The sequence below is a fragment of the Pecten maximus genome, chromosome 11 (assembly GCF_902652985.1).
Source record: "Pecten maximus chromosome 11, xPecMax1.1, whole genome shotgun sequence".
Taxonomy (NCBI): Eukaryota; Metazoa; Mollusca; class Bivalvia; order Pectinida; family Pectinidae; genus Pecten; species Pecten maximus.
This window is the reverse complement of record NC_047025.1, coordinates 15,280,149-15,295,750: the sequence shown is the minus strand read 5'-3', so window position 1 is coordinate 15,295,750 and position 15,602 is coordinate 15,280,149. Positions and strand designations below refer to the sequence as shown.

The window sequence follows — 15,602 nt, the reverse complement described above, 5'->3', positions numbered from 1 at the left end:
ATATATATATATATATATATGTGTCAAGTAGTAATAACGACAGTACAGACAAGTAAATTGTCGAATTTTCGAGGCAATCTGCCCCTTTATCAAGACACAGGTAAATTACATACGATCACATATAGACATAGAACATGGAACAGTTACACAAATATAGTAGGTATAAACAGCAAAAATATCATAATGTTGTGAAAACGATCCCCCTCGGCCGATACTTAATATATATATATATATACACAGTATTTCATTTTCCTTTATCCTCATATACGAGCTAAAATGACAGAGAACACAGACATTTAGTATAAATTGTTATTCGATTAACTGAAAATCGATAAACCAGGGGAAAATTATGAACAAAATATATAATATCTGCGTGGTGAAAATGTATAAAATCAATAAGATCAGATGGTCCGAAAGGTTAAAAGTCTTCTGCTTCGAAGACACTCACCAGTCATATCTTAACGTCAAATTTGAAGTCAGATCCTCCAAATGAGAATTAGGTTGGTGACAATGGAATCGCTAGACAAATCCACAAGCATCAAACACGTCGGAGGTTTGATGTCTGATTATCCCCCACCAGCATACATAACTTGTTACGTTAACGAATCAATCAGAATGCAGCTAATTGGCACCCTTTAGATCGAACACCTAACGGAACTGTATCGCCTCGAAACGAAAGTTTATGTATTTGATAATGGGCGATACACAGAACATACAATCAATTAAACCACTCTCATTATGCTATTGTCTATTCAATCATGCATTTGAAACATACATATCGACACGCTTGAATGTTATTTCCTTCTTGAAACAGGAAAGTCAACGTATCCACAATGAAAAAGATGACGTCATTGAATGATCACCTGTCCAAATAATTTGATAGTCTCATAAAATGTATTGCGTTATGTAATAAAGCACCTGTAAATATCAACATTATTAATGTTTCCCTGTCTCCTCTATCAGTATACAGCATGAATTTTCAGAGGCATACAGGTGGGAACGACTCTGTTAAATAGTGATATCATGATCTGGTCACTTTTTTGATACAAAACTGTTTACACTGTCGCAAATTGATATATTAATTTTAACTTATAATAAAGCATATAATGAAATTTGATACAAGTGTTATGGTCCGGAATGTCTATACAGTATATCCCTATCTTCAACATTAGAATTTCATTCATATTTTGCATTGAATTTAACAGACTATTTCCAAACATTTCGAAGGAAATTTTCAGCCTGTTTTCTTTACTTAACAGGAGAGAATACAGATATACACCGGAAATTACAATTCTAATTCAAAATTGATAAAAGGAAGACAAACTAGATAACAAGGTCAACTCTAGGTCAAATCTAGGTCAACTATAGGTCAAATCTAGGTCAAATCATAGCTAAGTCACATCCACATAATGAGAAACAAGGACGTGACAAGGGAACCAACATATGCATATTGACAGAGAAAAGTATTCTTGTTTTACGTATAATCCGAGGCGAGAAAAATCCCTTTATTACGACCTGTTGTTAACAGAGAAGCCTACATGATCATAGTTTAGTTAGACCATCGTAATCACCTTCAATCCTCACACTTCAACACATTAAAACATCACAACTTAACAATGTTGTGGGATACTAAATTGATAAAACTTCCACGAATCACTGACAACGGTATGTGATATCTACACGAATACCTGGTGCAGAAAAGCACTAAAATGCATATCATATAAGTATTTATCACCGGTGAACAACGAACGAAGAATATGAAAAACAGAAATGCGCAATTTTATCAATTTTATCAGCATCAAATCAACCACTTAACATGCAAGTGAAGATTTTATCATGTAATAGCTAAACGAAAAACTTCGTAAAGGGCAGATTAAGAACGATAACCCGACAAAGTATCTGGTGTCCATATCTCCCTGTCATCGTTATGTTATGACTGTCGTTAAGGCGTGGGATCCTCCGAATACATTGATCTTAATAACTCATGGGTCGTATCGTTATTTAACGGGCATCGTTAAGGCAACGGATCCCTTTTAATAATGCAAAATTCTTCATAGATCTCATGGTCATTTGGGAGTTCTTGTTAAGGCATGTGGTCACTCTTAATAATGCAACATTCCTCTACAGGTCGCATGGTTATTTGGGAGATATTTTTAAATAATGGGATCTCTACTAAAAGTGCAACGTCCCGCCTTACATCATTTAAATGGTTATGTAAGGGATATCATTAAGACCCAGATTCGTAATACGGTAACAGATAGGTCCTATAGTTATGTAAATTGTTACAGTGCGACTGCCCTCAGCGGCAGTAAAGACATAAATACATCACACAAAGATTTAAGCGAGTTTGGGAAAACTCATAAATTTTATAAATTTTAGTTAGGCATAACATCTTTAGGGTAAAAACATCCACCGCTTTTCCAGAGCCACGCTGCTATATCCGGATACGTTTCATTTGCGTGTTTTTCCGTATTGAGTTTCTCACAGACCTGACATATTGCCCTCTGGTATGTAGACACCTTTGGAAAAATAGTATATTGGTTCTTACGTTGAAGAAGTTCCAGATACATATCCTTATGTCCGTCTATCTCAATGATATAGTCAGCCAGCTCCTTTACTGTAGTAAAGTCATTGGTATCTATATACGTCCCTTTAGGAAGAACCGATATATACTGAGACCCCCCGCGAACTATCGGTACGATGTTTTCGGTATATGGTATGAAAGCTTTCTCTGTTATATAATCCGTACAGAATGAATTTTCAAATGACAAAACAAATTTATGTTCTTTAGCCATTTTCCTAAAACACTGTTCAGGGTCTTCCCATTCACCACAGTAAAAATGTCCGCACTTACCAAATGTGTTGATATCGTCAATATAATCTTTTAAATAGTTCACGTAGCTATCCCGCTCACTAGGCGCATTACAATGGGATACCGCCCAAGAAATAGTATGTTTCTTGGCCTTCAAAATTTGAGTGTAGTTATGTTCATCTCTGAAGTCGTTTTTCTTAATGACTTCAGAATAAGGGAAATAGATATCCGAGTCCTTCCGGTACGTCATTGTCCAATTGAAATACAGACTTCCATGCCGGAAGTTTGTAATTTGACCCAAAATGCAAAGGGCTCTCCAAAGCAAGCATTACCCAGGTTTGACCAGGTGACCTGATGATAGGAATTTTGTCAAGCGAAGGACCATGGAACACTATGACGTCGCTGACACTGTGAAGATACTTGTCCATACTCCATCGACAGTTGGTGTATCCGCATTGTTTGGGGTCAGCTCGTTTGTATAAATCCACCAGCCACGGAGGAGGGTTATGCAGTGACACTAAAAATGACTTATCTATAGACATTCTTTTTTCATGTTTGACTTGTGGAGCAGGATGCCTGACTGAATTGTAGGTTAGAGGAGCTATGAACATGTTTAATAGAATCACGATGACAAGGAACATCTTCAATTGGTAACGCCATCTACAGTTCATTCCGCTACGACCTGTAATGAAAAGAAAGTCTCATTACGATATGAATATTAATATTTTGGGTGAATCATTCCAAAGCAAGACTAATGCAGCATGCTTAATGTCTATCAATGTAGCATGTTAAGTGTCTATCAATACAGCATGTTTAATGTCTATCAATGTAGCATGTTTAGTGTCTATCAATGCAGCATGTTAAGTGTCTATATCAATGCAGCATGTTAAGTGTCTATCAATGCAGCATGTTTAATTCTATCAATGCAGCATGCTTAATGTCTATCAATGCAGAATGTTTAATGTCTAACAATGTAGCATGTTTAGTGTATATTAATGCAGCATGTTTAATGTCTATCAATGCAGCATGTTTAGTGTCTATATCAATGCAGCATGTTAAGTGTCTATCAATGCAGCATGTTAAGTGTCTATCAATGCAGCATGTTAACTGTCTATCAATGCAGCATGTTAAGTGTCTATCAATGCAGCATGTTAAATGTCTATCAATGAAGCATGTTAAGTGTCTATCAATATAGCATGTTTAGTGTCTATATCAATGCAGCATGTTTAGTGTCTATCAATGCAGCATGTTTAGTGTCTATATCAATGCAGCATGTTTAATGTCTATCAATACAGCATGTTTAATGTCTATCAATGCAGCATGTTTAGTGTCTATCAATGCAGCATGTTAAGTGTCTATCAATGCAGCATGTTTAATGTATATCAATGCAGCATGTTTAGTGTCTATCAATGCAGCATGTTTAGTGTCTATCAATGCAGCATGTTTAGTGTCTATCAATGCAGCATGTTTAATGTCTATCATTGCAGAATGTTTAGTGTCTATCAATGCAGCATGTTTAGTGTCTATCAATGCAGCATGTTTAGTGTCTATCAATGCAGCATGTTTAGTGTCTATCAATGCAGCATGTTTAGTGTCTATCAATGCAGTATGCTATGTGTCAATGTTGTTAAAGGAACGCACAGATTTGATGTCCAGACCGTGTTTTTGAAACATTAGAAAGATATTGTTTAAAATCAGAGCTGAAATAATCTTTTGTATAGAATAGAATGTAAAGAGAATTGTAACACGTTGTTGTACTGACGGCAGTAACTTTCTATGCGATATGATATTTTAATTGTAAACGTGACTTGGTATTTCGGGTATTGTAAGACTGTTGACTACACTAGTCATTATATCGTATTATAGCATGTTTTTACCAATAATTTGCCGTGTATTTCAATTGATTTATTGATCATATACAATGATAAAAGTGGGTGAAAAGGGTTAAATTAGAATTTTTCAATGAAGTGATTTGCCACTTAAATTTGCTATCACCAATTCACTTTTGAAAAAAAAAAACATTTCTTCAGAATGCAACCACTTCAAAATCAATAAATTTCTTGCGGAATACAGAAAGTGGTGTTCTCAGCATTATAAAGCATTCATAAGTGATATTTGGGTCAACACTCCAATCACCCAAGGTAGTTTCGATAATTATAATTAAGCAGAACAGATTATATGCTACATATGACAAATATATCATGGTTATGCCAAATAACCATTAATCGTTACTGAATCTCATTAAACCATACTGCTAAATATATAAATATAAAACATTCGAAACAAATGTCTACTGGAAAGGATAGAGAACCCCTGAACAGGTAAAGTTTCTACTACGATGGCAGAATTTCCTTTCAAAGAATCAAGTATTAAATATCTTTAATAAGATTCATCAGTTTATATATATATATAAATGCACAGACAAACAGTATATATTTATGTCATCTCTGTCTAGAAACTTGGGCAAGAGGCAGCAGCTGTGTTTGCGGTTAGAATTATACAAATACTAATGGAGACCAATAAGTGTTGTTAATGAGATTTATAAAAGACGTATTGAATATCAATTACATAATAAAGTTAATGTTATACTTTGGTTTGTTTGGTTTGTTTTTGTTTAACGTCCTATTAACAGCCAGGGTCGTTTAAGGACGTGCCAGGTTTTGGAGGTGGAGGAAAGCCGGATTACCCGGAGAAAAACCACCGGCCTACGGTCAGTACCTGGCAACTGCCCCACGTAGGTTTCGAACTCGCGACCCAGTGGTGGAGGGCTAGTGATAAAGTGTCGGTACACCTTAACCACTCGGCCACCGCGGCCCCTTAATGTTATACTCCAACAAATTATCAGATAGGAGAAATCAACATTTGCAATATACAGTGTAACAGTAAAGATGGGTCGCATATGCATATACAGGTTTTAAAACACAGTATTTTATATATAGTACTCTTTACCGTCTTTGCGATAAAAGGTATGTAATGGGCGGGATAAACAGGGGAGGGAAATTATATCAAATGTATACAATACAAATGTACAAACATTATATATACACTGTATATCAATAAATATCATATATCCTCCCTTATTGCGTATCGCCAAAGTCATATGATTATCTTCCCATATAGCTATTCACCATAATTATATAATTATCTTCCCTTTTAGCTAATGGCCAAAATTATGTAATCATCTTCCCTTATGGGTTATCGCGAAATTGTAGTTCGTTAGATTAAATTCGTTCGTTTTAAATGAAAATCGCAATTTATTAAACCTCGAAAATAACCGGCTATACGGTATGCTTTAAGTGTAATATGACCTCGGCTGTTCGTCGTTAGCTATACTAGGATACAATTCTGTAGGAATTCGTCGGTTTTGGTATGATTTCACAATAAAGGACTCGCCGTTTTATCATTGCATCAATATGATATGATAAACAAGATAGTGTTAACAGAATCCTGTATTTGAACAGCATGCCATAATGAGTGGCACCATCGCGGCGCAAATGTGTTTAGTCATTCCATTAGCCTATGTATATTAATAATATACATATTATTTACATGTGACACAATTACGTTATGTATCAGATAATTAGGTAACCTTTTATCTTATCTTAAATATGGAGCGCTTTTTCTTGGTGTTAAAATGAATAGATGCTAAAATGATATGTAAATCAGCAAACATAGGCTCGTAATTGTCAATTTACCGATAAATCATATACAAATTCTCTGACATATATAGGTGCCGCTTAATAAATATGAATGAATATTAGGCTCATTTACATGAAGTTTTCCTTTACAATAGACAGTTATTTAAAGAGGTGGGCCATTCGTGATGGGGTAGACGGGTTTTGTACTTGTCTATATGCAGATGAGCATGATTTTAATGATGTATATGCAGGAGTGAGAAGACGAGAGGCTTGCACCACCTTGTATTTCAAAGGCAATATGTTAACTAGTTGCCCTTATCATTACTGACAGCATCCTTCTCTATGATGATACAATCTAACGGTAATATTCGGTCTGATGTGGTACTGTAGATACATAAATATTGGGAGTAGCCATATTAAACAGTAAATTGTTTACTAGTATGTTAGCTATTCACAGAATTCACATATAGGATATTCCAGATGAGATTTTATAAAACGAGTAAAAACTACAACTTTTCATCAACTTATCCTGAAATTAAATTCTGACAGGTTTTTTTAACGGAGGAGGGTTTAATCAAACGGAGACAGCCATTTTTGTGTCGACTTTCAAAGTATGATGTCACGTCATTGTCCATAGTATGACGTTACAATAGATTTCTGACCGGCACAGACAATGAAAATCGTGCCATAGTACTTAATATACTTCACTATTAACATATACCAACATATTATACGGGCGAATTCACTGGATAACAGACCGATTGTAAGATAAATAATCATATATAAATTACATAGTATTCACAAAATATATACAGTATCAAATTATTAACTGTAGACAAATTACATTGAAGACCAACAAAGATGACATCCATGATTTGCTAATGACAAATTATAATAGCCAGCTATTTACACTTTTTGTCTCTACTCGATGTTTTCGTTCAACGAGTAGTATAGTAAAATTCACATTCTATTTAATGGAAAGAGTCTCAATATACCCTTCATGAAAAGTTCCCGTATCAATTTGGAAACTACAAAGATCGCCATTTACTACGTGTCAAACTGATTTGCTTCACCGAGCACTGGTACACGTTGAAATTTCAACTGCTACCGTTATTATACAAATTTCAACCAAAATGTCTCCACATAGAATCCTGATAAGAAAAGCCAGTGTTTTTTTTCTGTTTTGATTTCAAACTTTTGCTTTTCATAATGTTATCGGCGTCAATTTCTATTGCTCAATGCCAAACACCGTGGATACGGGTCTAGATAGTCAACTCATGTATATAATTATGATCGATAGGATCATTAATGGAAATTTTACCAGACACAGAACACACTTTGCTTATTTTCACACCAAATGAACACAATTAAATCATAAAATTACTCGTAACACGTCTTTCCTGTCTGTTCTTTTGTTCAATGATTTTCATTTTAAAGTTTGGTGTCAAAATGTTTTAGAATTACTTTTTACGGAAATTTGAATACACATATAGCGTATTAATAAAACATGACATTTTAATGGACCCAATACATCATAAATTTAAATCAAACCCTTTTTGATAACTTTTTGGTAAATACATGTATTTGTAATTTAGATTTTTAAGCTAATAGGTAATAGATGCATAAAGATAGGAAATATTTGATCTTACAAATATCTTGTCGACTGCAATCAGTTTCACGTGTTTTTACCTCATCATGATACTATCAAATTAAAACTAGATTTCTATTTTTACATGTACTGAATTAAATTACTTTTATTAAAAGTATTTTTGAAAAAATACCATTCGTATCAAAATGCAAGAAGAAACACCATTACGTACGAAAATATTTGAAAAGATAGTTTTAGTTTGGAATCTCAATACGGAGTTTCCATTATTCAAAAAAACCCTGGTTTATCTTTAACTTTAACTGCTGCTAATATGGCAAAATAAAAAATAAAAAAACATGTTAGAGAAGGGAGAAAGACAACAATAAATCTGCAATGGGATTCGTTGTATTTTCATTATGAAGCTTAAACTATCATTGTAGCATTACAGTATTGACAGCATTTCACTTACGTGATAATGCAGCGGATTATTTTGATTTTATTCAAACCTTTCAAAAGGACTTTTCAAACAAAAGATAAAATGTTCCTATTTACCGATTTATTTAAAACTTGAACCTAATCGGCATTTCGTCTGTCTGTCTGTCTGTCTGTCTGTCTGTCTGTCTGTCTCGTAAGTAATTTTACTTATTTGTCATCTTCACAGATTTACAATATTTATGTTTATCTTTCATTGCTACTGATACTGAATTTTAAATATCTGTTAAAAAATTGTATTGATCTATATGTTACATTTTCAAAATCTTCAGCCTTCTAAAAGTAGAAAATCATTCTATTGCATTGCTATATTATGGCTTTTTAAACATGCACAATGCATGTGAGATAGATTTTTTGACTGGAAATGTTGCTTAACAGGATCATTTGTTTTTTTATCGCGTTGATGCAATGGCAATTTATTTTCAGATGACGTTTTGTTGCTGAGGACACTCACTTTTACTACGAAGAATTGTAATTTATCGCCTCGTAAAACGTTTTTCTGCCATGCTATATGAATAAGAAATTGACATTTGACAGCATTTATTTCATGATTTCCAAACGGCGAGCTAGCTTTTGATGTGATAAATATTCAAATTAAGCAAAAATGATGCAATTCTACAAGAAACAAGACGAGAGACCAGCTAGTGTACAGCGAGCTGTTATTTAATTGTGATATGAGACATGTCGATAGATGATAATCTACTAGTAATGCTCCGTGTTTACCTCGTGTAAACAGAAGACCAAGTACCCACACAGTTAATGAAGACAGAGGGCTTTAGTAACAGGTATGGCGTATAAGTGATAGTTTTTGTATAAAATCATGGCGAAGAAAAGTCAACTTGTAATATATGACGTGGGCGTTCCGTAGGAGAATTGCGGTAGATGAGATAGGAATACTAGTGTTAGGTTTCTTGTGACATACAGGCAGTCGACCCACTTTTTACCTCTGGGAGTTTATGTTTCCTTTTCTTATTCAATTTGTATGTAAGGAGAGTTACCCGATATTTAATCTTTGAAATATAATACGGATATGTTTTCTCTATCTTTGAAACAAAATCGGACTAGATGACGGTTCGAGATTGGGTTCCGACGCCTATGGAGTGATTTGTTAATTGACCAGAAATAGAAGACAGGTAAGGGTTCTGACGCCTATGGAGTGATTTGTTAATTAACAAGAGGTTGAAGACAGGTAAGGGTTCCGACGCCTATGGAGTGATTTGTTAATTGACCAGATGTAGAAGACAGGTAAGGGTTCTGACGCCTATTGAATGATTTGTTAATTGACAAGAGGTAGAAGACAGGTAAGGGTTCTGACGCCTATGGAGTGATTTGTTAATTAAGAAGAGGTAGAAGACAGGTAAGGGTTCCGACGCCTATGGAGTGATTTGTTAATTGACCAGATGTAGAAGACAGTAAGGGTTCTGACGCCTATGGAGTGATTTGTTAATTAACAAGAGGTAGAAGACAGGTAAGGGTTCTGACGCCTATGGAGTGATTTGTTAATTGACCAGAGTTAGAAGACAGGTAAGGGCTCCGACGCCTATGGAGTGATTTGTTAATTGACCAGAGGTAGAAGACAGGTAAGGGTTCTGACGCCTATGGAGTGATTTGTTAATTGACCAGAGGAGGAAGACAGTAAGGGTTTCGACGCCTATGGAGTGATTTGTTAATTGACCAGAAGTAGAAGACAGGTAAGGGAAGACATAATGTATGCACTGCATATTTTTTTCAAAGTGTTATAAATCCTCGTGATTTATAATAGCCTCAACAACTAGAGACATACTTGTTAGCATCAATATGGAACACTAGATACAAATATTGGAGCCAAACATCAACCATTCTAAATAAAGGTGTGGTATCAATAACTTTTTCAAATAATAATTAGATGCAAAAGACACCTCTTTGTTTTACATATGTGAGTCGTATATTTGCATCTAATATTGAGCACTCTAGGTTCGCTTTTCCAAGAATAGAGGCCATATACTCAATCAATTTGTCAAAATATTTAATTCTAGCTAAAATGTAATGTTGAAATGTCACAATGGCCCAATTAACAAATCAACTATTTTCTAATATTACCTATTTTCTGTTATAGGAATTTTGTTAATCGTGCAACAACCGCCTATATTCTATCAGACTTTCGTTACAGTCAGGATTGTCTACATGATATACTCCTGTCTGAATTGAATCTTATTTAATTTTCGACGATTTGGTTCCTTTTACCAGCATAGTTTGTATTCTGGATCTTTATCGACTTCGAGAAGAGCGTAGTCGAGTATATAATTTTGCTTCAATGTCTAGATAAAGGTTTACTCCAAAAACTGTCCCTAAGCTTTATATTGATGATTTGATAACGTTTTAATTGTCTCTCATACTTTTCACCCAGACGTCTTACTGCTATTCGAAAAAAAACAGAGATTACCGACATAATAACTAACCATGATTCAAACTCAAAACTGATTACAAGAAGGCAAAACATAAATCAAATAGAGATTTGTATGGAGATCCCAGAAAGAGTACACGCATAATAAGACCAGATGCTCCGGAAGAATATGCGTCTTTTGCCTCATCAATGAAACTGCCATAGAAATCTACATTAATACAGAATTATTACAACAACGGTGTAACAACGGAGATAAGAGTCAATCCAAGGTATAAACGGAATGTGGAGAACTTCAAAAAGCTTTTCTTCTATCTAGAACATCGGACCCTGAAAACTTGTCAGAACATCTTACTTTTCTACATACTATTATTCTCGATTTTCCAAAAGCATTGATGCGAAGATTAAATTATTTTCTAAGAATGAAGTATCGTGATCTATACCGAATAATATTGTGTAAAAACACGACTTCAGAGATGAAATACTTGGGATGAAACTAATTAGACAGAGTTAATTTCTCGTTTACAAAACAGTAGCGTTATTGAGTAACAAGATTAATTAAACTGCTGGTACATCACCTGGAACAATAGTGTCACTGCTTTTGACAATTTGATTTCATACCAGATGAAACCTTTCTAAGTAGTATCATAACATGTTCCAAGGACCTTTAATTTACTTTAATGCTATTAACGTGTTGAATTTAAAAGATAGTTTTTGACAGAGTCGATCGGACACATGAGCATGGAATCAGGGACACGAAATCTTCACACCCGTCCACTTTCCTATCTTACAACATAACCAACTGCTGATAAACATATTATTTTGAGTTTTAACATGGTAAGATGTCCATTACTTGAGTACATGTATATCATCCTTGTACCAGAACACACACGTTTGATACATAACAGTTCGATATTCAAGGTCTTATTGGAATATTCTGATTGATGTGATGATCTGATAAGAGAGTCATCTCATTTGTTTCCAGTGGGCATTTTTACAATCACTGATTCTCATTTTGAGGACTTGATATTATCTGTATTTGATAGATATTTTCCATTACACTTCGGCATGTCTTTTCGCAGAGACTGTTATTTTGTTAATCATGGATTTTTAGTAAGATATTTGTCTACGCGTCAGATTTCTGTTGTTGTTATGTCGCTTTTTTGTACACGAATGAAATGGGTTTTTTTGTTTTGTTCTTTCCTATTTGGGCATAAACATTTGTACCTGTAACATGTAGTACAACTGATTAATTTTATCTTTGATAATGCGTGCGGGCTCTTGTCACTGTGGAAGCAATGGAAATAAGGGTGTACTTTTTGGATTGGGATAATTATAAATGCTGGTTATAAGATGCGTTTGTGTAACAATCAGTATATCGGAAAACTCTTCATTCGCATGTTTTAAGGAGGAAATTAAAGTTTATAATTACCAGCCGTTTTCAGTTTTTTCTTCTTCTTTAATTTGAAAACAATAAAGCAAATTTATTCAAAATTGTTTAAAATGAAAGTATGTATCCATGCAGCCTGTAGGATACAGTATGAAAGGACGTCTCAAAAGTTTAACCATCCATCATAATTTGTGCCTGGTAATAAAATACCCCCACTTTCGGAATTTGAATATTTGTGAATTCATTACAGTCTACAATGGAATACCATCCATCATTTGTACACTATAAATTACACGGACAACGGGAATTTGTCATTGATTAATATATGTTACAATGTTACATATAAGTTTTTACCCCAAATACGTCTTCTGCATGTGACTTCTCCCATTCTCTGAGATAAAATGTAATAAAACAGCAATATATTGTGTTATCATCCCCGATGTCTATAGTCATCACATTCCAAAAAATGATAGTCTCGTCGTAGGCAAGACGAAACCTTTGCGATAAACTTAGGGTTCCGCCAATGTTTACTTTATCTCGTTATAACGGTAATAATTTTGTTTTAACTGACAGCAATATGTTCGACTTGGCTAACCTCTTATTAGTAGGTACAGCTATGTTACAAAGTTTTTAGGCAATTAAAGAGTTAAAAGTATATAGATAAAGAGATTAAATCAATTGTAAATATGAACATTATTTGGTATAAACGTTGTAATGAATTATTCTAAAATTAGCTGTTAAGATTCCTTGATTAAGACAGAGAAGATAAGTCTTGTACAATTCCAGATCTACCCGAAGCCACCACAACACATTATACTAATTTCCAGATTGGAAGCATGTAGACAGCAAAGCCTCTATCCTCTACACGTTATGAAAGATATCGCCGAGAAGTTAAAATAGCTATAGCATTGCACGTCTACTGTGATGGTACAAAGAATGTGGGCAATGAAAACTATCTCCGTGATTACACGTTGACTCTCAAACAATTTTTCTGAGTTATTTGCAGGATGGTTTATGGTCGAACAAATTATAATCATGGCATTCATAAAATGTCCTCAAACGAAAAACTAATAGTAAAGTTCATGAAGTGCTCTGAGCTGTTTTCAACTATTTTCTCAAGACAACACTCAAATTATTTATGGGTGTGCATTCCCCCCAAACGTCCATAAATGAAAATTGAAAGGTTTCATCCAAAATTGGCTAGTTTTTGTTGTGGTATGAAAGCAGACACGTTACTGATGTATATGAATGTATGAATAATTTGCTGACGTACCATTTAACTATTTTTATTGAATCATTTAAACAACATATTACATTCTAAAATAATATATGCATGTTATAAAACTGAAAGTATCAGTAACTACTAAAAGTACAGCATGAAAGTGGTATTATGATGCCACGTTAATGAATAATCTTAACACATAAAACGTTAGAAAAACAGCATAATCAAAATCAACAATATACCTCTAACCTTCCCATTAACAACTCAAATATATTTTTATGGAGCTAATCGTAACTATGGTATTTTTGAAATGCTGTTTTCTTACCAATTCAATGTAATCAATATATAACAATAATTATTTATTTACTAATTAATTTATTCATTCATTCTTTTAAATAAGGAAACATTTTATTTCCATAATTATTCATTCAAAAGTGTATGCCTATTAAAGAAGACAAGAATTATATTTAACTTTCGTTTCGAAGTCACAATATAGGTGAAGGAATACAATGACGTACGTCCTTAAAGGTTCACTGTCAATTCTAAATTTAAAGCAAAAATGGACACCAATTAACATACAACATATTGTAGTATTTCTTATTTGAAAAGAATGCCGTGTATATGACATTTAAATGCATGAAATATTGTATCTTATTTATATTCCATTTCCTTATTTCGACACAAATATAATTTAAGTGTGCGCATATACTGTATGAATTTTATCTCGCTCTCATATGGCCATTATAGTAAATTGCCATCATGAAATTGTGTCAGCGACCTACATTTCCTAAAGCATGAGATAATGATCTTTAAAAACATGGAGGAGGATAAGCCGGGCTCTATCTCATTGTATAGTGATATTAGGCATATTTGCATTATTTATCATAAGATTTACACGTACTTAAAATCGTTTACTTTGGCAGAGTTGACCAAAGATTCCTATCTCAATAAGTAAAAGTCAACTGCATATCTAGAAATCTATACTTCTGTATATTGGAGTGATTTATAGGGGAAAAAAATCTTTTGAAAACATCTTCAAAATGTCCATGCTGTAATACTTATGTGTTGTGAGACAAGGTTTAAATTACTTTTAATGTAAGGATGTAAGGAAACGAATTCACATTAACACTTCATTCGTTTAACATTACATTACGACACTTCAACACAATATATATAGCATTGTTATTAACATGCCTACTGTAAAAGATGCTATTAATAAAAAATACATTTAATAACAGTTAATTGTAATGGCAATAGGAATCAAGTTAGAACAGTCAACAGATTTATACATTTAATAACAATTAATTATAATAGCAATGGGAATCAAGTTAGAACAGTCAACAGATTTATGATTTAATAACAGTTAATTATATAACAATGGGAATCAAAATAGAACAGTCAACAGTTAATGGCAGTGGGAATCAAGTTCAATTTTGTCAGTTAGTACACATTGATGTTAAAACAAATTAAAATTAACACTTAATGAATATGATATTGTAATCAAATTAAAACTCAATCTATTAAAATGCTTCACTATTTTTGAAAAATCAACTTACCCATCGTTCGTAGATCTGGACATAACAATACTGAATAAATACAGGAATACTGTCCCGATCTCGTCTTAACTAAGTTATGTATCGGAGAAACTGAGCGAGCTCACTCCCTGTGATAACTGTCACGGTATGGTGGTCCCTACATGGTCACTCAGGCGATTCAATGATGACTCGGCTGATATCCACGTAGATGCAGTGTATACCTGAGGAGAAAAGATGGTCTTTTTATGTACAAGTTTATCTGAAAACATATCAGATCCAAGTCTGTGTTAACATTCTTCCGACAAAACATTTAAAATATATAATCATATTTGATTTACAAACATGGGCGATCGTACCCATTAATAATCGGTGTTAAAACGATATTTGGGGATGAAATATTATCTATGATTATAACTTTAGATTATATGAGTTTTGTTAGATCTATTTTGATGCCAAACCGTTGACGTGGTGAGCAAGCTTTTATGCTTTACTACATAAATAAACTTCAAACACTAACAAAAACAACACATTAATATGGTGCTCGT

At 33.7% G+C, this 15,602-nt stretch overlaps 1 protein-coding gene across 1 annotated transcript; it reads right to left on the bottom strand.

Moving 5' to 3' along the window:
* Positions 1–1,773: 1,773 nt before the first annotated feature.
* Positions 1,774–15,159, bottom strand: LOC117337135. The gene is made up of 2 exons (XM_033897961.1): positions 15,079–15,159; positions 1,774–3,494 (listed from the first exon to the last, which is right to left on the bottom strand). The coding sequence occupies exons 1-2, from the start codon at positions 15,080–15,082 to the stop codon at positions 3,019–3,021; spliced, it is 480 nt and encodes a 159-aa protein (XP_033753852.1). The 5' UTR covers positions 15,083–15,159; the 3' UTR covers positions 1,774–3,018.
* Between the last annotated feature and the right edge of the window lie 443 nt (positions 15,160–15,602).